This window comes from Onychomys torridus, chromosome X, assembly GCF_903995425.1.
Source record: "Onychomys torridus chromosome X, mOncTor1.1, whole genome shotgun sequence".
In the NCBI taxonomy this organism is placed as follows: domain Eukaryota; kingdom Metazoa; phylum Chordata; class Mammalia; order Rodentia; family Cricetidae; genus Onychomys; species Onychomys torridus.
In genome coordinates, this window is record NC_050466.1 from 35,262,581 (window position 1) to 35,289,106 (window position 26,526).

The 26,526-nt window shown below is 43.2% G+C and overlaps 1 protein-coding gene across 3 annotated transcripts in view; it reads left to right on the forward strand.

The window, feature by feature from the left end:
- Nucleotides 1-3,620, forward strand: part of Slc9a6 (solute carrier family 9 member A6) — a 62,759-nt gene extending 59,139 nt beyond the window's left edge. For all 3 annotated transcript variants that reach the window (XM_036174440.1, XM_036174439.1, XM_036174441.1), the window contains one exon: nt 1,005-3,620. In XM_036174440.1, coding sequence (XP_036030333.1) covers nt 1,005-1,277 — 273 coding nt within the window. In that variant the 3' untranslated portion in view covers nt 1,278-3,620. The remainder of the gene's footprint in view (nt 1-1,004) is intronic.
- The last annotated feature ends 22,906 nt before the right edge of the window (nt 3,621-26,526 follow it).

A 26,526-nucleotide genomic window follows, 5' to 3' on the forward strand; every position in this document is an offset into this window, starting at 1 on the left:
GGAGCTACAAAACTTTGTTTTAACCAAATGGCAGACACTAGCTAGATTTGTTGTTACTAGTTAAATATTAGACAGCAAGTAATTTCAGCTGATTGGTGGCTATGGACTTGTTTTTTCAATTGGCATTTTGTATTTTAATCTTTGAGTATTTGAAGAACTTTCTAGCAATAGTTAATTTTTGATACCAGAAGCACAAACAAAAATAAAATTCACCAGCAACCCCATCATGGAACACTTATGTTGAATGACATTTCTCTATCCGCATATATTGTTGACTTTCCCCCATTTTATAGAACTGTATTAGGTATAGTGTTTTGGAAACTTTTCCCCGTTAGAACAAAGGCTTATGAACCTGGAAAACAACCATGTGGCAAGAGTTTCCGTGTGTCTCCATATGCCATAATGTGTTGTGGGACTGGACTAAGAAGTACTTAGTCTTGTATGATAACCTGGTTTGTGGGTCCCCTGTTCCCCCGCCCCAGACTCTCAGACCCATGAGGGCAAACTGATAATGTGCAAGAGCAAGTGCTACTTGCAAACAAAGGGCCAAGGACCAGATTCTGTGGGAGCACACAGGCTAGATACCTAATGTAGAGCAGAAAAATCCAAGAAGACTGTCAAGAAAAAGCATGAGCAGGTACCAGTGACTTGCAAGGGATAGCAGGGACAGCATGCCTGGTGACTGAGAGGTGAGAGAAGGACTGGAGAGTGGGATAGCTGGCGGTGCGCAGTCCATCCAGCACAGCAAGAGGCTGCTGGAGTGGGAGAGGCAGCTGCTTATGGGAGATGAAGCTGAAAGGAACGAGTCACACTGTCTTTGAACGTCTCAAGATTTTATACCAAGTATGGTGGGCTACCACCAAGGCATTTTAAATAGGGGGTGCTCAGATTATCTCCTTTTGGAAATGATTCTCTGAAGAGGTGAGCTTACCTTACCACCTTGCCTGGCTTTGATTTTCTTGCACTGCTTAACTACTCTTAAACCTTATATTGTTTGCATTTAGAACCAGGAGCAATTGAAAGATGATGACTCTGATCTTATTCTCAATGATGGTGATATCAGTTTGACGTATGGGGATTCTACTGTGAACACTGACTCTGCAACAGCCATTCCCCCAAGGAGATTTATGGGCAACAATTCTGAAGATGCTTTGGATCGGGAGCTTACATTTGGGGACCACGAACTAGTCATTCGTGGAACACGCCTGGTTCTTCCGATGGATGATTCTGAACCTGCACTAAATTCATTAGATGATACAAGACACAGTCCAGCCTAAGCTTTCTAATACTCACTTAGTGGTTTGTAAACTTTGCACATGTGATTGTGAAGAAATGTGTACTACCTACAAGTCCTAGTGCATGTCTCCGAATGTGTAAGCTATATAAATGCTATTTATATGGCATAGGAAGAATATAAATACCCTGTACCAGGCAGATTGTTCACAATCTGCCCTCTTAAGTTTTGCTGGCTGCACTACATTGGCTTGATCTGTTTTAGAAAGTTACTTTCATAGTAATGTTGTGTGTTCTGTTAGTTTAATGTTTCAGTTAAAGTATAAAAGTGACAGATAGGCCCTTTCTTATATTTATCTGACACTTAACCAGAGTACTAAGTTCTTGTGATGTGAATTAATTTGTGTGTGGCAGGGAAGGGGGAGGGAAGGGGAAGGGAAGGGGGAGAGAAGGGGGAGCTGTTATTCCCTGGGAACCTAAGGAGGAGAGGTTCCTTTGTTGGGAAACTTTTGTTGATTGCTGCTGCCTTTGTCGTGACTTTTTTCTTCCCCTTTTCTCTGGTGGCCCTTTGTGGTGCAAGGAGCTGATGGCATTTTGATCTCATCCCATTCAGGTTGGGGACTGAAGTGTGGGGGATGTTTTCCCCCATTGATGTGAAAGAACAGATTTCCTGACTACAGTACATTGATGCTCTGAGAAAGAAGGCTACAAATGACCTCCAAGACCTTATGTCTTTTCTTTCCCACCAAGACCCTAGGAATTGCATCCAGCTGGCTTAGCCAAAGTATAGGTGTATAGAGTTCAGGGCACTTGTTACAGATTTGGGGGCACTGGAGCAAGTGGACATGGGGCATAGGCTGGTGGTGTTGGAGGTCTCTCTTCCCAAATATGTAAATATTCTATACCAGATAAGTTGAAATAAGAAATGTAATTGCTGCTTCATTTTGATTATGTTCTTTGTGTGTGTGGTAAGCCTTGTCATCAGAAGTTTTTATATCAATTTAAATCGCTGCTCTTTAGCAGCTAAACAGGAGCAACATGTAAAATTTTTAAACTTACGACGTTGAATGGTCACTTGATAGTTGACATTCAAAGTTAATTTATGAACCTGTGATTGTTCTGTACTGCACCAGAGGCAGCCGATAAGAGAAACACAGTGCTCTGCTGTGTCTTTGAAAGGATTCTGCTTTGTGTAAAGTGGGTGCAGTTGTCTTCATTGTCGTGTTCCTTTTTACTATTAGACACCTAAGCTACCGTGTGGTATTTCTTGAGGCTTTTTCACTTCATATTCATCATATGAGTGGTTTCTATTTTGTAGTGCTGCAAATACCTAAAGGTACATTTGAACACTTGGAAGGGGATACTTTTTGATGCTGATTCTGACTTGTTTCTGATTCAGGTCTGGGGTGCATTGCCTTAAATCTAATCCAATGAGAAAATTGATTACTTATGTGATGTTCAAATTTTCCACTGAAAAATACCCTTCCAAACAAGACATGCACTTACCCTCCAAAGGGTTCTGTGCCACTGTAAGCACTCCTTGAGATGTTAGGGAATCCTAAGGTTGTCCCCCTCGTGGCAGCCTTGCCGGTTGGCATGGTCATTTGTTATGTAGTGGTAGTGACTTTCCTGCTATGCAGGAACCCCTCCTGTGAAGTGTACATTTTATATGATGTGTGGCTCTTCATGCACTAAAGAATTTCTTCTTCATGTATGTTTGGGGATTTTGAATGTCAGCATCATTGACCCACACAGTTACTCAAGTTGTAAAAGGGTATGTAGTAATTTAACTACTCTTTTTTATTCTGTCAGGTTACTGCACTCACATTATGAAAATGGCTATAAATACTTAGCATGACAAATGATGTAACCTGTCTCCTTCCGCATGCATAAGACTTCTCATTAAGGAAACTGATAATGTGTGAGGCCACTAAATCTGCCTTCAGTACTTTATCAAAGGGGAACCAAGCCTGTTGTGCTTACATCTTCATCTGGAGGATATTTTTCCCTCTCTCATCTATGTACACACCCCCATACAAAGAGAAAACCATCTTTGTTGAGACAGCCATTGGAATTAAAGACCTGAATGAACTTTGATGAAGTACAGTCTGAGTTACCATCATGCATGAGTGAATTGCTCTCTTGGACCTGTTTTTCTGTTGTTCGTGGAACCTCCATGTTGGATTGACTTGAACATTGCATCTTTCAGAGTTATTTTTTAAGATCTCTTGGCATTTATCCTAGTCTGTGTTTGGCAGTGTGCTGTTAAAGTACTAGACTTCTAATCTTTATGTGCTTTTTGTTTTCCCTTGGAGTACTTGGAAAGATGTTATAGTGGTTTCTTTTAGGAAAATCTGTCATTAAAAAAATTATAGCCTTGCAAATAACTACTCACTGTTATTTGAGTCACAGCTTATTCTAGAGAGACATAAAGAATGCTGACTTCATTTATTTTTCTACCTATATACATACTGGAAAAAGAGGGCGGACTGGTGTTTTAAAAGGAAACTTGACAGTACTTAACTTATGAGGTGGCAGAGTTGGGGTGCTTATGTGTAAGGGTGAATGTAATTGCTATGGTCACAGTTGGACCATTTAAGAAAAACTGCTCAAAACCATTAAGTTCCATTACATTGATTTGTAGCCTGTTAGTGCAATAGCAGAGAATGTCATGAAAATAGTTGCATTGTACAGCAGGCGGGACAGTTGTGGATTGGGTTAGATAGAAAGGCAGTTCTAGGTTTACCTGCAGAGCACAACCACATGAATAGTCCTTCACATTAAAGGTATGTCTCTCTTTGTACATGACATGTTTTGTGATTTAGAGTCTGTATTAGTCAGGGTTCTCTAGAGGAACAAAACTTACAGAATTTATATGATTTAACTAAGAAAAAAATTCATCACAGGTGTGCCCAGCCATGTGGATTTTAGTTAATTAATTCCAGATGTAGTTAGGTTGACAACCAAGAATAGCCATCTGACTGCAACTTAAAATATGTGTGTGTGTGTATACATTCTAATAAATCCCATGTATATAGTAATGTATATGTGTATATATATATATATATATATATATATATATATATATATATATATATATATATATGAGATTTATTAGAATGGCTATATATATGTGCATATATGTATGTATATAGGATTTACTAGATGGCTTATAGTCCAGCTTGTCCAACAATGGCTGTCTACCAATAGAAGTCCAAGAGTCCACTAGTTGTTCAGTTCATGAATGTTTTAGCTGGTCTTCAGTATACACCAGAATCCTGAAGAAGGTGGGCTCTAACGCCAGTGAAGGAATGGACTTGCCAGTGGGAGCAAGCAGCCAAGAAGAGAGTGAGCTTCTTTCTTCCATGTCTTTTATACTGGCTGCGAGCAGAAGGTGTGGTCCAAATTAAAGGTGGATCTTCCCATCTCAAAGATCTGAACTAGAAGTGGGTATTCTCATGTCAAATGATTTAATTAAGAAAAAAATCCCCCATAGGTGTACCCAGCCACTTGGGTTTTAGTTAATACCAGATAGAGTCAAGTTGTCAACCAAGAATAGCCATCACAGAGTTTGCTAACAGCAGCTTTGTCTAGTTTTGTTAATGGTACAAATCATGCTGTCAGTTGTATTGTATTGCTGGCTATTCCATCTTCCTTACTCATTGCTCGCTCACTAAGGGGCACAGGTGAGAGACACACACCCACATCCAAGGCTCATGCCTTCAACCAATTAATTTTTCCCAGCACACAAAACCCTTTATTAGATTTGAGCAAATGTCTTTGTTAACCAGATTTAGTGCTAGAATATAAGGATGTGGAAGGATAGATGTTCTTGACTTAATTGGAAAATTCTCAACAAGAAGTACATATCAAGATGGTGCAGGATGAGGCTTGTAAATAAACTGGAAATGTTACTGATAGTTGTATTTTTTGAGTCCCTCTTAGGTACATGTACTGTGTTTACAAGGTATTCTTACTGCTTTAATTTTCCGACATGAGTGTCCCTTCATTTTTCAGCTGAGACAGACAGAAGTGCAGAGTTTGCATGACTGGTAACCCATGGAGCTATGACTCAAATCCAGTCTCAGCCCAAAAGTCTGGATTCTGTTGTTTTGTTTTTGAGACAGGACCTAACTGTAAGGTCAAGCTGGCTTTGAATTCACTGTGTAGCCCATTCTGGCTTTGAAACAAATGAACCTCCTATCTCAGCCTCCCGAGAGACGTGATTACAGGCGTGTACCACCACACCTAACATCAAAAGTCCAGTTTGTTAACTACTGATTCCAGGCACAGGCTCCATACTAAACTAAAGTACAACCTGAAGATGAGACATGGAGTTGTAGATTTCAAGCCTGTTGTCCACCAACTGCTTGCTATCAGGCTAGGGTAAGAGATGAAGTCCCAGCTCTCCTGCATTTCCTGCCCTGTTGCCTGCCTTGTATGCATCTCTGGATGGGAATATCCTAACATCCTTAGCTGAGGGTCCTTCCTGTGTCTTGTCCAATCTATTGAGTGAAGCTGGCTGATTAGCAGCTCTGCCTTACGTTCCCTTACACTGCCTCTTAGCCTTTTCACCAAGGGCCTATCTTTCATGCCAGAGTATATGGTCATGAACAATGGCTTTGTAGTCACAAGAGTAGTTGGACTAGTGTTTTGAAAGCCCAGGCTTTTAGGGTTATACAGATTTAGGTTCAAACTTGGGCCCTGCTACTGAGTGTGATGCTGACCAGTTACCCAACTTAATGGAGCTTTTTCATTCTCTCTTCTTGTTCAAAGGATTTGAGCTACATACAGTGGGGATAGTAGCAAACAACTGAAGAGCAGCCTCAGCTTTGTGCCAAGTACCATATGAAGACATTGTCAACCATCTCTTGGGGTACTTGGGAATCACTCATGTAAGAAGGACTGCTTGATTTCTAGTGGGGGCATATTGATCTTTAAGTAATAACTTCAAATACAGTAGTTACAAAAGCTATGACCAAAATGTAAGAACCCTCCCTGGGGTGATAGCAGGGGCCCTGTAATCTGGTGATACAGAAACTGAGGCTGACTTTTCTGTTAAAGTGATGTTTAAGTTAGATCTCAAAAGTTAGTCAAGGGCCAGCTGAGTGAAGTGATGAGGACCATTCCAAGCAAAGTGAAGTGACATTCCTTTAGTCAGGTGTTTGTTGAGTGACAAAACTTACATTGTGCTATATAATTCAGCAAGAAACAAAATGGAGCTCCCCCCACAGCACTTATGAATCAGTTGCAAGGACAGAATCCTAGTTCCAGTGTTAATCCGAATGAGCGCTTTGAACCAAGATGCAACCTCCTCCCTTCGGGGGGGGGGGGGGGGGGGGGACAAAACACGGTCGGACAACGACTATTCCTTCCTGTGTGTCACCGTAAGGGCCTTTGAAAAAAGGTGCTGATAATGCCTTTTCTGAGCCTTTGTGTCCCCAGGCAAAACAGCCCTATTCTCTTACTATCTTTCCTAACCCGAGACCACCCTGGCTTGTTTAGTTTCTGTGGCTGCATCAACCCCTCCTAACAATCAGCAGGAAGACTGAGCCAAAGGCACCCTGCTCTTGGGAAGTCTACATTCCCTTTAGGGAAAGCAAACCATAAATGCACACACATACACGAAATAATGAAAGGGTGGATAATTGGCCAACAAAAAATAGGAAAGAGGGTAAAGGGTATGAGGAGAGGGGCTGAGAGTGGAAGAGGCAGGGATGAGAAGTTGAAAAAATCAGCAATTAGTGGGATCATAAATCAAAGCCCAGCCTTAGCTACACAGCACATTTGGAACCAGCCTGGGGTCTGTAAGACCCTCCTGTCTCAGACAAACAAACAAACCCCTCATGTAGGTAGAGAACAAGTGTGCAGAAGTCTGCTTTAGAGTGGATGCTCAATGCATGTTTGTTGACAGGAAAAAAATGTCTCCTTGTCCTTGATTCAGTTGGAAGATTGCTATAGCAGAATAGGAGAAGCAGTAAGTAATTGCAGGAGGGTGGAGTCCCAGGCCTGCTTGTTACTGAACACTTTCAGAAAGCTACTTGAATCTCTGAGCCTGCTTCTTTATAAAATGATGAGAGGCCAGAGACTCAATGAGCTTCTTCAGCTATTACCATATGCCAGGCACTGTGGTAGGTGGTGGATTATGATTTCAGCTGTAAAAAGCCACCAGCCCTATTAGGGGGTCAGATGAAGTGATGTACATTAAAGCAGTCAGACCGAGGTTGGACGTTCTGTATGGTTTTGCTGATGAGGTGCTATTTGATTATCATATGAAAAACACTTCATAGACTGTCCAGACCTCCGGGCCGCCTCCCTTCAGAATCTCCAGTTCAGTACATTGGAGGGATCCCAAGTTCCTGCCATGGTGAGGACTGAGAGCTGCCTTAGCCATTGCTGTCACTGCTGAAGCCTCAAGGCCTTGAGCCCATTTTTTGGTTAATTTTGGTAACCCAAATAGTGTCTTTTTTTATTATTATGAATTCACATTACAGTTGCAGCTTAGGAAGTCCTGCCCTCCATGTTCAGCTGCCAGTGCTGTTGGATAGTTACTGGGTTCCTCTGCACGGATAGAGCTTAGCTGTGGAAGTCATCTCTTTTGTCCTGGTGGAAAAAATATATTGAAAGCACTACAAGTACTTCTTGGAAATGAGGTTTAACTTCACCTGTTCTGTTAGAACTGAAGTTGGAACTGTGTGTTGACTTACAAAAATTGCTTGAGAGGTAGTCAATTCTTGGTTGCTTTGAGAGTCACGAGGCTTTGCTGCCTGATTTTCTTGTTTATTTGAATCGCCTATACAGCTGTGTTCCCATGTGGCTCAGGCACAAATGATATGAGCTGGTTTTCCATCTGAAAAATCTGGGAGCCTTCTGTCAGATAATGAAAGTTGCCCCCAACCCGCATTTTGGTGCTGGCTTTTTGTGAGAAGGCAAGATAATGGCAATTAGACCCCCTGGGTGTGCCACAAAATTGGGTGTTTTAACACTTTGAAAAATTCAACAAAGTTCCATTTTCTAAGAGGAGCCAGGAGTTTGATATTTAACGACTTTGGCCAACCAGTATTTTAAATTCTAACTTGCAGTCAACAGACCATTAGTGTCTCATCTGGGCTAAGACTTGAGCCAGGCCAGGGGCAGGGGAAACACAACACAGAGGTGTTTAAACCATGGATTGAGACTAAAGGGGAATGCGGTGGACTAAATAAGAGCATCACAGTGGTGGGAGAAGCACTCGAAGGAGGTGGTGAGGTGGAATTGTGGTCCTTCACATTGCTGCAGTATGTGGCCCACCAGAAATGTCCACACCAGGATCCCTGGAACCTGTGAATGTACAAGTGTCTTATGTGGCAAAGGGAAGTAAGGAATTAAGATTGTCAATGGAATGATCTTGAGGTGGGGAGTTATTCTGGGTTATACAAATGGGGGCCAACTGAATTACAGAGGTCCTTAAAATTCATGAACTGTTCCTGACCATAGTCAGGGAAGGGGAGCTGATCATAGACACAAACCAAGACACATGCCACCTGGCTGGCTTTGAAGAAAGGAAGGGGGCCTCTGGAAGCCAGAGCATGCAGCAGCCTGCTGACCCAGTGGAGTTAGCCCAGTGAGAGCCCTGTCAGACTGTTGACCTACCAAGCTGTGAGATGACAAGGGGGTGTTGTTTGAAGCCATTAAGCTTGTGGGAATTTGTTATGGCAGCAATAGGAAGTCAACAGACTGCCTGTGAGGGAAGGAACATTGTTTCTGTTACTGTCTCGTTCAGAATGTCTAACTTGTGCCAGGCATTGTACATGGGACGAGGGCCCAGAAAGAACTGAACCGCTCCCAGACAGCTGGGTAGAGAAGACTAGGAGTCATACTGACAACTGTGATATAGCACAATAGGGCCATGATGGAGAAAAGTCCTGGTGATAGATTTCTACTCTGGGAAAGGATCGGGCTGTGTACTGGAGAAGGCCTGCCACTTCTGTGACTTTAATCTCACTGTCACTACCATGTCCATGTCACGGGCTGATTTCAGGGATTTCCATAAGCCACCATGTCCACTGCATCCCTTGAAAGTGGTAGTATACATGGAACAAAATCAAACCTGGTTTTAGAAAGATCACTCTCCTTGTAGCTATGGCTACTTGGATAGGGGCAAGAATGGACATAGAAGTAATGAATAGAAAGCTTGGTCAGTGGGAGAGTGTATGGTAGTATGGACTAGAGAAATGTCACTATAGACAAAGAGGAAAGGTAGATCAGGGAGCATTTAATATGTAGACTCAACAGTAGTTGTAGACTAAATAAAATAGTTGAGGCTGGAGAGATGTGTCGGTAGTTATGGAGAGATGGGTCAGTGGTTAAGAACACTTGCTCTTGCAGAGAACCCTGGTTCAGGTCCCAGGACCCACATGGCTCCTCCAACTGTCCCTAAGTCCAGTATCTGGGAATCTGATGCTTTCTTCTGGCCTCTGAGGGTACACATGATACACATACATTCAGGCAAAGCATACATAAAATAAAAATAGACCAATTTCCAAATGTGATGATTAAGTTGGAGGGGGGGTTATCCCCATGATCTGAGCAATCGGATTGGGCAAACAGATGGAAGACAAGTCAGTAACTAGAATCTTGAAAAAATAAATATTTAGACCAAGAGATTGTGAGGTGTGCCAGTAAAAACAAACTTGCTTCTGGGACACACACATAAACACACACGGGCTGCATGCTGTGTCTCATTGTGGAAGCTTAAAACATCAATTTAAAAGTAGAAGAGAATAGAATAGTGATTATTAGAGACCAAACAAAGAAAGATGGGAGAAGGGGACATAGAAGGAAGTCGGCTAATAGTAAACACAAATAGGAAGAATACATTTTAGTGTTCTGCAGCACAATAGGGTGACTTTAATTTATAATAGGCCATTATGTGGTTTTCACAGATATACAAAGGAGGAGTTTAAAGACTCCAACACAGAAAATAAGGAGAAGGAAGTATGATTTGCCCTGATTTTATAACCATATACTGTTTTTGTGTACTGAAATATCGCACTGCCCCAGAAATATGTACAATTATTATGTTAATTAAAATAAAACTAGGAACATAAATGAAAGAAGAGAAAGGGACAAGGGCCCCAAACGAGGTTGGGAAAGAATACAAGCTTGAATACCACCAAGATTTGTAACCTAGGAACATCTGGAGCTTTTCCTCTGGGTGGTGCCTGGGAAAAATAATTGATTTAACCAGAGTACAATGGATGGAGGAAAAAATAAATTACTCCCCTCCTTAGAAGAAACAGAGCTTCAGAAGTTCTCAGGAATGATGGGTGGTGTTATTAGGAAACTTTTCAAAGTGTGTCAGTCTGGATCTTAGTGAATCCATCACTGGTCTTGGCCAGGAGAATGAAATATATGTGGCGGGCTCTGTTGAATGCAGTTCTTAGTATTTTCCAAGAGGGTCAAGGGCCAAAGAATGAATATTGGATGTGGAAAGGAAGCCACAGCTGGTTGGCTAGACTCTTTCTGGTTCTGTGGAGATTTACATGCAAGCTGAAACTCCTTACCTTTTCACCTTCTCCAAAGACACATCAGTGGGGTGACCAAAGCCCTGGGGTGTGCTGTGCTCAGATGCCCTGTGCCATTCATCAGCTTCAGTCATCAGAATCAAAGCTGACACTTTAGGGAAACTGAGCCAAATAGCAACTGGTGGGAGAGATTTCATCAAACATGCCTGGATTCAAATGCTTTAAAAATTGATTTTTGTGTCTCAATAGAGGAAAATCAGCAAATGACAGTATATAGCTTATTTTAAAAAAACCACAGAGGCCTATATTAAGATGAAGGAAACATCTGGTTTTTGTTTTCTCAAATTTTATTAATTCATCTGAGGTGTGAGTCACCAGCTCACTCGCCAATGTTTCCAAACTTTGTTGCCTCCAGAGCAGTTGGGAAAATTCACTTTAAAACTACCTTGAGGAAAAGATGATCTACAGAGAGGTAAGGGTGTGTGTTTGTGTGTGTGTGTGTGTGTGTGTGTGTGTGTGTGTGTGTGTGTGTGTGTGTGCACATGCATGTATGTGTTCATGCATACATGTACACACACATACATATGTATAATGTTTGTCTTGAGTGATATTTCTTAAAATTGCTTCTATGTTAAACCATAACCATGTTTCTTTCTAGGCAGGAATCCTTCACCTAAAAATTGAGGACTGATATGCTGACCATATATAAACTATGACCTCATAAACTAAGCCCTTTACCTAGGAAGATAACTTTGTTGGCTCATTTTAGCCTTTCCCAATAGATGGCAGTTAGATATGTATCCCCTAGGGATACTAAGGAATTAAACCACTCCCCATTTCTCCACTCAAGATGTTCTTGGACTACTACCAATCCTAACCTGAAAAGGCTATCAAGGGGAGACGTCAAGAAGATCAAAATGTTTTTTTCCTGAGTCTGAACTCTATCACAGTATGGAGTAGTTAGCCATGCTATATTCTTGGCTCTTCTAGATGGTCCTCATCTCATTTCAAGATGGCTGCCTCAAGTTGACAGTAGGCCAATGGTTACAGACCATAACAAAACTGGCTTTTCTGTGTAATGATGGAACCATCCATTTTCTCTTATTGCACTATACTCTACTTTTCCTGGCCCATTGGCAGGCACGCCAGTAGTTGGCCTCAAACCTCTGTCTTTCATAGGCGATCAATGGATTGATTAGCACCCTCTGTCTCTCTCCCTTCCCATCCTCCTTCATTTCTTTAACAGACTTAGAGTGCCTGTCCACTCTATGTACTGAAAATACCAAGGTGAGTAAGTCTTTGGGTTATTTTTTCTTGTAAGTGAGAACTCCAGCATTTGTAAAGAATGTAATGACAGTTTCCCCCTTTTCCTATTCCTCATCAGATTAGCTTAGATACAATACTGTCAAGAGTAATGATAAATTATCAATTAGTATTGGGTCTGGTCCATTGGGAATATTTGACAGTCTGCTTTAACCATATAAGCAATGATTCTAATAAAAAGTTTTATGAGGTGGTGTTACAGATGTAAATGTTTCCTAAAGATATCACTAGAGCTGTAAGTCATGTTCTTGAATTCATACTAAAGTCACCTCATTAAATAACAAGGGGAGCTATGTTTTCCACATAAATGTTGGTTTCCAGTGACTTTAAAAAAAAAAAAAAAAAGGAACAAAGAACAAAAACCTGAACTCAAGTCCTAGCTGTGTGTGGCTCAGTTTCAAGAGCCCGGCAGGACCATGAAAGTTTCTCCTATCAGTTTGTTTTTCACTTGCCTTTCTGGACCATCTGCTCCAAAAGTTCCATCTTCCTAGGCCCATCTTCTTCCCAAGAGAAAACAGAACTGCAGAAATGAGGCAGAGAAACTCTTTGAAAAGGCTTATTGAAGTACGATTGACAAATAACAGAGTTAATCCTCTCCAATGCAGAGTTCTCTGTATGCAGACATGTCACTGTCCCCACAGTGAAAATATGGAGCATTTACAACTTTCCAGAACATTCCACCGAGCCCCTTTGTAATTAACCCCTCTCTCTGGCCTCATGCATCTGACAGCCTGACCTGTTTTTATCTCTGTAGCTCTTGCTTTTACCAGAATGTCACAGAAACTCAATCACAAATGTAGCCTTTTGCAGACTGTCATTTTTTAGCTTTTATTATATTTTATTTTTTATTTTGCATGTTGGGGTGGTGAATGTGCCACAGTGTATGTGTGGAGGTCAGAGGACAACTTTGTGGATTTGGTTCTCTCCTTCTACTGTGTGTGTAGGGACCAAACTCAAATCTTCAGGCTTGATGCCAGCTGCGCAATCTTGCCAGGCTTCTCTCATTTTTGTTAAATTAATAACATTATTTTTCAGGTAATAACATCTTCATTGTGGTAGATTTTAGATATTTAACCAAGAGTCTTCACTGTGATAAGCATGGGAGGGCAGCTGTCTGTTTGGCTTGCTGTTTTATTTTCTTTGGGTATATAATTTCCCATGAGAATTCCTGGAAAGAAGCCGTCTGTGTCTGCGAAGACTGCAGTTGTATGGGGAGCTTGGAATGTTGCAAGCCTAGAGGCTAATTTCCTTATCTCAGGATAGGTTTAGTGCCCTAAATAGCCATTCCTTCTCCAGCTCTGTGTCAGAACTAACATCATGTGACTAAAAGATAAAAATATTTGAGAATCAGGGGCAGAAAAGATAGATATCTCAGCAGTTAAGATTAGTGGTGCTCTTCCAGAGGACCCAGGTTCAATTCCCAGCACCAATATGGTGGCTCATACCTGTCTGTTAACTTTGACTCCAGGGCTTCTGATACCCTCACAGGCATACATGTAGGCACAACACCAATTTGCATAAAATAAAAATAAATTGTAAAACAAAAACCTTTGAGAATCTATTAACTTAGCCTACCACTAGCTTCCACTAACTCAAGAGCTTAGAATGTCATCAGATAGCATCTGAGGCCTATAGAATAAATTCCCCCATCTTGATGTGGCCTATAGAATAACTTCCTTCATCTCACAGTAACCGCCAATGTATTTTAAACTTGCTTTGGCTTATAACTTTCTTTGTTCTGTAGAAATATAAAACTGATTCCACATTGGAACATGGAATTTGTAGTAACCTAATTCTGTGTGTTCCTGGGTCATAGCCACTCAAATTTAGCTCCAGAATAAACTATCTTCATTCCATTGAAGGTGAGAGCTGTTTTCTGCATTGACATACCCAGCAGTGGGCTTGCTGGATCATGTGGTAGGTCAATTTCTAAACTTTTGAGAACTGCCTCCCCACTTTTCTCCATCATGCATATGCTAATTTATGTTCCCACCAACGGTGTGCAAGCTGTACTCCTTGCTGTAATAGCATGCCTCCTGTGTGGAGCTGGCCCAAAGCTGGTTGTCAAGGAGATGGGAAGTACAGAGGAAGAGGAGGTGGTCTGCTTGACTGCTGCTGTGATAGACACAAAGAGCTGGGAAGAATTAGTGTCTGCTGCATACCACGTGAGTGTTTCATCTTTCTGCTCTGCCTTGACTGGGGGAAGATTTGAAAGATTCTGTGCTTACATACCAAGGTAAGAGCAAACAGAGACTGCCTGGGCCACAGAGGCAGACCAGCAAGACAGAAAGTGAGAGATAAGGGAAGGTGGTGGGCATGTGATCAGGAGAGGAGTCAGTGATGCACACGCATGCAATACCATACTGAAATATATTATTTTGTTCAGAGCCCCACTCAATTGTACACTGTAGAAAGGTGAATTTTACATTATGTGGGTTATATCCTAGTAAAATTTTTAAAAAAGAACCAAAGGTAGTTGGGGGTTGGGGAGGGAAAAGGAAAACAGTTCAAGTCACTATCAGCTTTACCTTTGCTCCTAATCTTTGGCTAGGCCTCACAGGTAACAATAGCAGTTAGTGATTATTGACTCAGCTAACCTGGGCCAGGCACAGGACTAGGTGCTTCACACAATTGCCTTCATGGGGTCTCAGCACAACTTTATGAACTAAGCACTAGTACCCCTCTCTTACAGGCCGGGAAGTAAAGGAGGCTTGGGGAGATGCTGTGAACGCCTGTGGTGATACAATGACCTGCTGAGGTGAGTGTGCTGCAGCGAACACCCAGGCAGTGGCGACCATTAGGACTAGTAATTCTACTAGCCACCCTAAGGACATGACACAGTTGGCCCACAGCAGGCCACAGGCCCCAAGGCTCAAAATGAACTCTGCAGTGCAGATTCCCAAAGGCCTCCTGTATTCTGGGGACCTGCTGAAAAAGCTTCAAGGGCCCTGGTCTCCCTTCTAGCTTCTCCAAGGCCTGTGAAGGTGGCTTCTTGGGTGGTGGGGAAATGATGTTGTGCTTGTGCTTGGCTCCAACTTAGTTCCCACAAATGTCCTTAACATTTTCCAGTTTCTGAATGCTTTTGTGAAACAGCTCTGATGTGGTCGACAGCATTTGTAGTGTGTGCCAAGTCAAGCCTTCCTCGGGAGGAAAGCTGGAAGCCTTTAAGGGACTCTTCGGTGCTCATGTAGCCCATAGCCTCTTGCTCAGTATCACACAAGGCCTGCATTGCCAAGCACAGCACTCACTTGGATTTCCCTGCCTTTCTCCTGGTGGGGAACCAACACCCTATCAGCCTGGCTTGAGCTTGCAGTGGCATTATCCAAGAACAGCTTTGCTGGAGCCCCTGATCCACCTGGGGCGCCTTCTGTGGTTCAAGGCCCGCTGAAGTCAGCTCAGGATGATTTTCCTTTCCATGTTTTCTGCATGGACTTTTCCCCCTCCAGGCCCTTGGAGAGGATGAAACTAAGAACTACCAGTACCCCAGGAATCCCTACAGCCTCTTTTTGAGAGTAGATGAACACCATATGCTGTGGATCTAAAACTGAATGGCTCCCCCCAGTGCAGCACAGGGCCTTGAATCACTGGCTAACCCCTCTTTTACCTTAGCAGCTGGAGCAGTGACCCTCTGGGTGAGGCTACATGTGCAGATAGAAATTTGGCTCCAAAATGGCCCAAATCTGTGTTTATGCAAGTGCCTCATCTCTTAGCAAGGCAGGTGGTGCGCAGGCTACTGTCCCTCTGGAGAAGTAGTTGAAGAAGACGAGAAGAGACCAACAGACAGGGCTGGCCTACTGCCTTCTGCCTCCCCAGACAGACTTTCACAGAGGGCTCCCTTGTGTTCAACACTTTCCAACATGGGAAAACCCAGAGATGGGGACAGAAAGAGCTTTCCTTTGACTTATGGTAGGCTTATATCGTGATGACATTGTGAAGTTGAAAATGTTGTGAGTAAAAATGCCTAAACTACTGAATGTCATAGGTTGGCTTAGACTGCCTTGAATATGTTTAGACCACTTACAGTAGCTCACAGTAAGGCCAAATCATTGAAGCTAGAGCCTTGGATACTGAAGCATTGGAGAGCACATGTAATTTTTGGACTATGGTACAGGAAGTACCATCATAACGTAGGAGAATTGTAGTCAAATTGTGTTCAACTGGGGACCCCTCTTCTTGCAACCATTCCCTGATGTGGGCAGTAGTTGTTTATCCATCTAGCTATTAATTCATCAGGAAACTGTTAAGCTCTGTGCTTGTTGTTTTTTTCTTAATTTGAAACAAACTAGAGTCACCTGGGAGGAGGGGCCCTCAATTGAGAAATTAGCTCCATCAAATTAACCTGGAAGGGCCCAGCCTGCTTTGAGTGGTGCCGCCCATGGCCAGGTGGTCCTGAATAGTATTTAAAAAGCAAGCTGAGCAAACCATGGAGAGCAAGCCAGTGAGCAGTGCTCCGGTTTCCATTGTGGTCTCGGCTTCAGTTCCTGCCCAGACATCCTTGAATGATGGACTGTGATGCGGAAGGGCAAGACCAATAAGCCCTTCCCTCCCCAAATTGGTTTTGGTAAGTGTTTTAGTACAGCAACAGCGAAGCCAACTAGCATAGGGATTCTGTGTTAGTTGCCTTGAAAGTATTATTAAAAGAGCAAGCCTGGCCCCTCTCTTTGCTCTGTTTTCCTGTCTCACCATGTGACTTCTTCCTTCTCACACTCTTGTTGGGATGCCATTTTCTAGTAGGTCCTCACCAGAGACCAAACCAATAAGAACACCTTGGACTTCCAGATTCTGAAAATGGATGCTAACTAAACCTCATCTCTTTATAAGGTTACACAGCCTCGGGTGTTTTGTTCTAGTAATGGAAAAACAAAGTAATACAGTCATGTAGTCTAAAAGTGACAGAAATAAACTTCAACAATCTATGTGAGTCCAATGGTTGGGGCTGTGTGCTCTGCAATTACTGTGCATTACTGTGTACTCCAGAGTTAGCCAGTTAGAACTCACTCATCAAATGTGGCCCACTGTCCATTTTATACTACCTAAGAACTATAGTTTTCACATTTTTAAAGGGTTGGAAAAAGTCAAGAGAATGCTTATGTCACATGTTAGTGTCCCTCAGTAAGATTTGACTGGGACAAATCCATTCATTCATGTTTTATCTAATCTTTTCCACTAAAAAGATAGTGTTGAGTTTTTGTGACTAAGATTACATGACCCCCAAATTTAGCAGAGTGTGTTTGCTGATCTCTGGCAAGAAGAGAAGCAGATCTCAGCGGATCTCTGAATTCAACACCCTGCCCACAATGCAACATGGGAAGATCTCTAGGTGCCTTGAGTTAGCATTCTGGATGATGGTTGCCTTTTAGCTTTTTGAAGTACTTCTTTCAAGAGTGTGTGAGGCCTGGGATGCTTAGAGTGGTATTAGGTTTTCCATCAAATGTTTAGATGAAAATGTAGACAGCAGACTTTGAGGTTATTTGTGAACAAAGCCCTGAAAGCAATCCAGTTGGTCTTTGGTAAGAGGTGCCAAATTATCTCAGGCTCCCCTGGGAGCTGTGTGGAGAGCCTTATATGGGTATAATCTCCTAAGCTGGGCTTTCCCTGCTCTGCAGCATGGTCAGATCTGCTTTTTAAAAACTGTGTTTATGTTTAAGTTAAAAGATAAACTGGTGTACATTTATTTATTCTTTACAGCATGATATTTTTAAGTGCATATATGTTATGGAATGGCGAACTCCAGCTACTTAACACATCTAGTCAGATCCACATTTCTGGTTCTATGAGCTTCTCTTGTCTTCCTATTTCATCAAGCCATACTCAAGAGAACATGAATGCTGTCAGCTCCTGCACACATCTTATTGCAGTAGCAAAGATGACAGTTGCTTTCCTTTGGCGCTTGCCACCCTTTCCAGTTGGATGTAGGTGGAAGGATGTGTTTCTGTAAGTGCTGGAGTGGGTGAGATGTCACTTCATCAACTTACTTGCTTCCTGGGATTTCAGTGTTTGAAGATGTTGATAAAGAGCTTTCACTGTGTGCTTAGAGGCAATGGGGCTGGGTGAGGCATGCCATGGGGGTTAGCTCACTCATACCTTATGGCGTGCCTTCACTCACTCATTCAGCAGATACTCATCGAATGCCTGCTAAATGCCAAGTCTGATACTATGTCAGAGCTACAACAGCAGATGCAACAGAGACAGTATCTGTCTCTTTTCAAAGTCTCCACCATCCCATGAAACCAACCTACAGGAGGAGCTGGTGATAATAAATAAATCATAAAAATGCTTACAGGGATAGGTCAGAGGGCAAGGCTGTCACAGAGCAGCAGAGGCAATAAGACACAGTGTTAAATAAATGGCACGACAAACTCAGCTGCAGAAATATAGCAAGATTCCCAAGGTGTCCCAGAAGAGGGGTGCTGACCACATTTGAGGAAGCCAGGAAGCTCCAGAGGAGGCTTTCTAGAACAGCAAGTGTGTCTGGGAACTAATAGACCTGAGTTTGAAGACAGAGTAGTGGCTGTTGAAATTGAGGCAGAGGCAGGTCTTGGGAGAGTTTGGGGAGTGAGTGTTTTGGATTTGAGCTGCACAAAAGGTATGTAAACACAAGAAAGGAGATCCTCCTGGTGCTCTGCCTTGATAATATCCTGCTTGTCATCCAATCCCACTGCTTTAAGTTCAGTTTTCTAGGAAGCTATGGTGTTTCAAAGAAGCTGCTTGATCCTTTTCTACACAAATTTCATGCATTGGGAAGTGGTTTTTCCTCCTAAGTACTTTGTATTTCTCTTACAACTTTTCAAAGCAACTACCATATGGTATTTCTCCCAAGCGAGAGATTATTGTCCCTCTATTTGGGGGGAACTGAAATGAAGTCATCTGTCCACCGAAGTGACAGCTGCAAGCAGAAATGTTCTCTGTGGAGCAGCAGGCCACCATCTGAGCTCAACCCAGCATCCCTTTTCTATGAGTGGTTGTCCCTTTCAGTCTTCTATTACTGAAGTCTCCCTTTCCCTGCTTGTATCCCATTATATAAGAGGAGTTTTTTTCCCCAGAGATGAGCGCTGGCTTGTTCTGAATGTTTTAGGTGTCAAACATCCTGTTTTCCTCTGAGTAATATGACCCTGTCAGCGACCCACTGCATTTCCGAATGACATCATGGGATTCAGCTGAGGATTGTTGGAGAAAAGTGATTATGGGAGCCAGGGGACCTCGGCTGGCCCCTCTACCTTCCAGTGAGTTTTTTGGAGATGTTGAAAAAGAAGCCTGAGAATGTGTGTCATCTTTGCACAAAAGCAGGGGTTGGCAAACTAGGGCTTGAGGACTCAATCCTGCAACTCTGGTTCTGGCTGGTTTTGCAAAGAACATTTACTTGGCACACATCTGTTCTGATGTGCTTCAGTACTGGCTATGGTTATTTTTGTACCATCTGTACATGGAATTGAGTTGATATGCCAGAGCCTGTATGGCCCACAAGGCTCAAAATCTTTCCCATATGACCCTTTCAGGAAAAGTTTGCTATGGGATATTTGTTTGTTTAGTTGAGACAGAGTGTCATGTAGCCCAGGCTAGTCTGGAACTCACTATGTAGCCAAAGATGACCTTGAATTTCTGATCTTGCTGTCTCTGCCTCCAGAGTTCTGGGAATCACAGATGTGCACCGCCAAGGTCGACCACCTTTAGGAAGCAGCTTGTGAACAAACTGACATCACATGACTTGGTGACCCACCACTCATTCCCTTCCCCTCTTCCTAAACACACCGTACAGGAAAGCAGGGAGTGGGTTTAAAAAACACATTGGAGCTTTTGTAGTTATTTAAGTGACATTAGATTATACACATCTAGTAAATGAGAGCTGGGAGGTTGTATCCTTATTCTAATGTTCTTGTCAGTGTGCTGGATATTGTTACTGCTCAGAGCCAATAACAGGACCTGAGAAAATCACTTCTTCCTAGAGCCAAGGTAGAGCCACTCTAGCTGGAAGATTTGCCGTTTAAACAAACCCACACAAATCAAGCAGCCAAGCTACTCCAGTACATTAGTTGTGGGTTCTAAAGGTAGTCTCCTGAAAGCTCCCAACCATACCATGTCCTCAGAAGCTAGGCAGTCATGTCCTGTGCAAGGCCAATCATAGCACTCTGCTTTGGAAACCTCTGTTGAGATTTGGATGAATGGTTTCAGCATATGGATCATTTCATTTCTCCCCAAAGGAAATAGTGTGTGGCTCTTGCTTCTCTAGTTAGTGACCGACTCCGTACTTCAAATGACTTTACCATCTGTCCTGTATTTCCTTGTCTCCTTCCAGCTGCTGTCAGTGGGTCGTGCTGTGGCTTGGGCTACTGTACCCATTTGGCTAAAAATGGTCTGGGCTAAAGTTGAGGAAACCCTTTACTCCATTCCATGTCTCACAGCCAGGTTGGGATGGGAAAGAGTCCCTTAGGAGCAAGCATGTGGCATGCTGTGGGTGGGCCTAGCATTGTTGGGCAAGACTGGAGGCAGTGGGCATGTCAGCATTTGGTGATCCCTTCCATCTCATGGACCGCCATGTGCTCTGTACTGCTGTGGGGATGGAGTATAAAGGTTAGTAGTTTTGGAAAACCATGAAATGTCTACCCATTGCTCCACAGTTCTGCTTTCTCATTTTCTTTAATCTCATTTTTCAAAGATGATGTTGTGTGGCCAGTCCTGAGACAGAATGATAACCAGTTAAGCCACTTACTTTTTTTTTTTTTTCTTTTTCCACTTTTTTTTCTCATTCCTTTTCATTAAGAATTGTTGTGACAGAACTGGGGAGGTGGAGGCAGGGGAATCAGAAATTCAAACTCACCCTTGGTTATATAGTGAGTTTGAGACCATCCTGAGCTACATGAAACCTTACTTCAAAAGAAGGCAGTGCCCCTTCCCACAAATGTCTGAATTTTACAAGTTTCCATTGCTTTATTGATTTATCCTTTACTGGTGTTTCCAGTACCCAACTCCAGGAAATACTTGCTCAGATCCACATTTGTTTATATACTTACCATTAAATTGGATGTTTTTGCATGATTGAGAATGATCAAATGGATGACTGAGAAGCAATGAACATTTAGGGCTGGAGCCACAGCTGTAAATTCCTCCCAAATGTTTCTGGATTTTCAGTGCCCCAGCTCTGAATCAGTTAGGGCAGTGGTTCTTAACCTGTGGGGCACAGCCCCTTTGGCAAACCTCTATCTTCAAAAAATATTTGTTATGGTTCATAACAGTATCAAAATTACAGTTATGAAGTAGCAATGAAAGTAATTTTATGGTTGGGTGTCACCACAACATGAGGAACCTGTATTAAAGGGTCACAGAATTAGGAAGGTTGAGAACCAGTGACTTAGGGGGCAGTTGGGTGAGGGGAGGTGCTATTTTGTCTTGAGATTTTCTGTGCTAGGGACCAGAGGTTAAATTTGAACTATTATCCTTAGTCCTGAGTGAAGGTGGGAATGTGATTATGATGTATTGAAGCTGGGTCATTATATCTTGGTACCCAAAAGATTGCTGAGAGCATCAAACACCTTGGTAGAGATGATGCAGGGAACCTGCTGTTCACATGTTTCCTTGCATTCTGTGTTCTTCATTAAGTGGTGTCCTTTACACATATGGTGGTCCATCCACATGGACCCTTCCAAGGGCAGGAATTATGCCTTCTATTGTTTTTGTAGCATGCCACCACAATGTGTGTAAAAGCATGCAAGTGGGATTTGGGGTGTTTGCTTTTATAATTTGAGCTTTGTGTCTATTCTGGTAGTACTTAATAATCAGGCGCCTTGGGGATGTGAGTCTTCCAAGGGTCAGATCCCACAGGACTTCCATCAATCAGGCAGCATGTGAAGGAATTTGGGCTTTGTTCATAAGAAGTCTGGCATCACTGGTTCTTGGGAGACATCCAAGCTGGCATGTTTTACCTCTAAAGGGAGGAGCAGGGAGGGGGCTCTTTGCTCAAGAGCCCTTTCTTTAGTTTGTGGTTTTCAGAAAAGCAAGGGGGCTTCAAACATTTTTGCTGGGAAGCTTTTGAGACTGAGAGAAAGGGGTTGTCTTGGCAGGGGCTCTGTTTTAGGTTCACTTTTTAGTATTCACAGGAGTGAAAAGCTCTGCTTAATAGGTTGGAAAAGTTCCTCTGGGCAGAGCTTCTGGAGGTGGAATGACAACTCTCTGTTGCTGTTGATGCTGTGGGGGTGGGGTGTGGAGTAGAGAGGTGGGCATGGGATGCAAACTGCTAGAGGCAAGGCAGTGATGGAATGTGGGGGCTTTTAGCCAATACTGTACTGCCCTCCAGAAAAGGTGAGAATATTCCAAATGACCACAGACATCTGGACAGCTCAGTCCTTCCCCAGGCTTTCTCATCAGCCAGATAGCATAGAGTTTGTTAGGCATATTCTTTTTTTTTTTCATTTTTCTTTATTAAGAAATTTTCTACTCACTCCACATGCTATCCACAGACCCCCCTTCCTCCTTCCACCCTCCCAGCCCTCTTTTCCAAGCCACCCAGCATTCTCACATCCCCCAAATCAAGGTCTCCCATGGGGAGTCAGCAGAGCCCAGCACACTGAGCCTAGGTAGGTCCAAGCCCCTTCCCACTGCACCAAGGCTGTGCAAGGTGTCACACCACAGGCACCGGATTCCAGAAGCCTGCCCATAGACCAGGGACAGATCCTGATTCCCCTGCCTGGGGGCCCCCCAAACAATTCAAGCCGAACAACTGTCTTCCCTATCCAGAGGGCCTAGTCCAGTCCCATGGGGGCTCCACAGCCACCAGTCCACAGTTCATGGGCTTCCACTAGTGTGGCTGGTCATCTCTGCATGACCTCCCATCATGATCTCGACGTCCCTCACCTGGAGTATCTCTCTTCTCTCTCATTGATTGGATTCCCGGAGCTCAGCCTGGTGCCTGGCTGTGGATCTCTGTATCTGGTTAGGTAGGCATATTCTTGTAAAGTGTGTGTCCCAGGTTTACCTGTCCCTGAATGATCAGTCTTCACCACCCACCAAAAGTTCTGAGAAGGTGCCAGCCTCTGCTCCCTCCTTTCAGCCCACTATGTGCTGCAGGTCCATGTGTTGTTCTTCCTGTACATAGCAAGGGTCTGAAACAGTTCCTGCCAACGTTTAAAAAGGATCTTCTCCCATGCTCTCCTTTAATGAGTGCTAGAAATGTTTCATGCTGGAAGAATGCAGGCCTCGGCTCTTAGCAGGCCACTGATGACCTCTCTTGGACCCTTGCTAAACTCCAGACTCCTCTCTTGATCTTCCACATGTGAAGACCACCACTTTTCTCCCAGGGTGACATTTGACTCATTGATTTCATCATTCATTGCTTCACTCATCCAGTTCATCCAGTACACATTCATTCAGCATTCAGATGTTGACTTTTAATCTGTATGCTATGTCAAAATGTGGGGGTAAAGAGGGTCCTAGTCTGGCTGTGCAGGCCTGATGACATGGGTTTGATTCACGGGATCTCTGGTGAAAGGAGGGAACCAACTCCTAGAAACTGGCTTCAGAATTTGTAGCAAGTATGTTCCTACACACCCACCACCACCACCGCCACCCCACCCCTAGAATCTGAAGAAATGCCCAGGGGGAGATGTAAATATGAGACTCTAAAGCCCAGGAAAGGGTTCTCATGTAGGAAGGGTAAGCAGTGAGCAAAGAGTTGAGAGCTGTTTCAGGTGAGAGCATGGAATTGGAGAGGCGACCCCAAGAGAACCAGGCAGAAAGGGGACACACAGATGGAGAACTGAACTCTGAGGCCCCCTGATCACTCCATTTAGAGGTCCAGCACAGAAGGGGAAGCAACCAGTGGGAAAAGAGAAAGGCAGCTGTTTCTCGGAAGCAGTCGGGGAAAACGAGTGCTTTGAGGAGGAGGGAGCTAGAGACATGCCTCATGCTTCTGCTGAACACAGATGCAGCCAACACAATGACTGCAATTACCTTCCCTGAGCTCAATAGTGTTCTTGGCTAGAGCTGGTTCAGCAGAGAGGAGGTGTGGGAGCCAGGCTGGAGCCAGCGGAGAATGGAATGATGTATGGAGAGGTGGTGATGGAGCCTGACTAAAGGCAACAGTCTGAAGTTGGAGTGCTTCTTTAGGTTTGCATTACACCTCTACTGCTCCACACTGTTTCCCTGGAAACTAAGACTAACTCCTCAGTAGATGAGCAGGCCACGTCACTCAGGTGACTTCTATCTTCATGCATCACATGACAATATTCTCCTGAAGGGAAAAAATGACTACATTTTACAGAAGTGGAAGGCTCATAATCAGATCTTATAAACACACTCTTCACAGGGCTTCTCAGCTCTGCTTGACAATACCTTTTCCTCAACACGTTATTTCCTCAGCTTTCTAAAGTTCCCATAATGGGTCCTTGCACCAGTCCACTTTCTGTTACTAATAATGCAATGCCTCTGAGTAAGGGAGTTTTAAAGAAGAGAGGCTTTTTTGAGCTACTAGCTCTGGTCCAAGGTTGAGGAGTTGCAAGTGGTGGTGACCTTCTTGCTGGCAGAGTCCCTAGGTGGTACAGGCAAGAAACAGGGAGTGTGTGAGAGTGTGAGAGACTTCCCAAGCTGACTTTAATAACAGACCTACTATGCAGATAAATGACTATCCCATGAAGCCAATCATCCATGACTGTATTTATCCATCATGGAGCAGAATGCTAATACTCTCTAAAATGACCCACTAGATCTTGCCTTGTTGTTGTTGTTGTTGTTGGGCAGTCTTGCTCTATAGCCAAGTCGGGCCTCGAACTTGTGATCCTTCTGCCTCATTCTCCCACATTCTGGGATTACCATGCCCCACTGCTCCCACCTCTTAATATCTCATGATGCACATTCATTTTGAACATGAGTTTCAAAGAGGATGACATGTAAATTAGACAGACTTGTTACTGTGGGTGTAGCATATATGATAAAGCTCATTCATTATGCCTGTGAGCAAGATCCTCTCATCATGACCTCCAAGTTTCTTGACCTTCTCTCCTCCAGGCGTCTTGTCTGCCCTTAGCTCTACTTTCATGATTATACCCTAGACCTGTCCTTCACCGTTTTTTATTAAACCATCCAAAATGTCTCCTTCCATAGCTAGGTAGGAAACTGCATTTTCTATTGTCCAGCTCACTCTTACTAGTGATCCCAGCTGTATTTTAAAATGTATTTGCAATTTCAAATTGAAGTATAATTACATCATTCACCCCCTCCCTCCAACCTGTCATGTGCCCCTTCACTCTCCCACAAATTCATGACCCCCTTTTCTTCCTTATTCTAATTATCTTTTGGTTACATGAGGCTTCCCATCTAGCAAAGCTCCTTCTCTTTCATTGTCCCTTACCTCCCTCCTGTCCTCTGACCTCACTGTACTGCCTACATTCCGTGTCCCTCCCTTGCACACATACTAACTCCTTGTCCTTCTTTCGTATGGCTATTCACTTGGCAAAAACCTCTGAAATTCAACCAGCTTCCAACTAAGCACCTGCAGCTGAGATGGTACACAGACAAAATAGAAAACCATAATGCCTAATGATAATCTCACTTCAAAATCCTAATGGCCAAGCACAAAAGTGGGTCCTTCAAGTTGCTTAGCAACCTATTTGCATAATTCACTCTCCCTCTCTCCTTGAGGACTAGGTCCTATGTACTCCCTCTCTCTCTCTTCAGATTTCCAATACTTCCCCTCCAAACCTTCACTCTTGGTGTGATTTTATTTTCTGTATCATTGTAGAAATAGATGTGATCAGAAGATACAAAGAAATTCTCAAATCTGCTGCTACTAAATAAATCACAATGGTAGATATGTCTTTCAGAACAGTAATTCCTCCATTTCTTCATTAGATTCCCATCCCCTTTCATCTACTCAAGGAAATGTCAAGGAAACGACACAAAAAAATGTTCCTTTTCATCTAAATATTATTTTCATCTTAACTATTTTATCATTCCTGCCAGCAAGCAGACAAGTCTCTTGGGCCACTTTGCTGTGTAGCAGCTGCCTTCCTTTTCTCTCTCTGTTTGTATTAAGTCTCTTAAAAGAGTATCCTAGAAATATGCCATGGTTTCAGTAGCATAATCTCCCAGGAAACTGTTGCATTGGCCAGCTCCTGCTCTGTGCTATCTGTGATGATTTGATTGAGAACTGTCCCCTATAGGTTTGTGGCATTAATACTTGGTCTCCTGAAGGTGACTCAGTTTAGGGGAGATTATAGAACCTTTAGGAGGTAGCAAATTGCAGGATGAGGTATGCCACTGGGGAGCAAGTATTGAGAGTTTACAGTCTCACTCTGCTTCCTGCTCCCTCTCTTTACTTCCTGTGTACAGATAAAAATGTGATTAGCCATCACGCTGCCCTGCTGTCATTCTGTACATTCCCTGCTATGAGCCATAAGGCAACAAATATACTCTCTTTTTTAAATTAAATTAATTTATTTACTTCACATGCTGACTGAATTTTTCCTCCTCCTTCTCC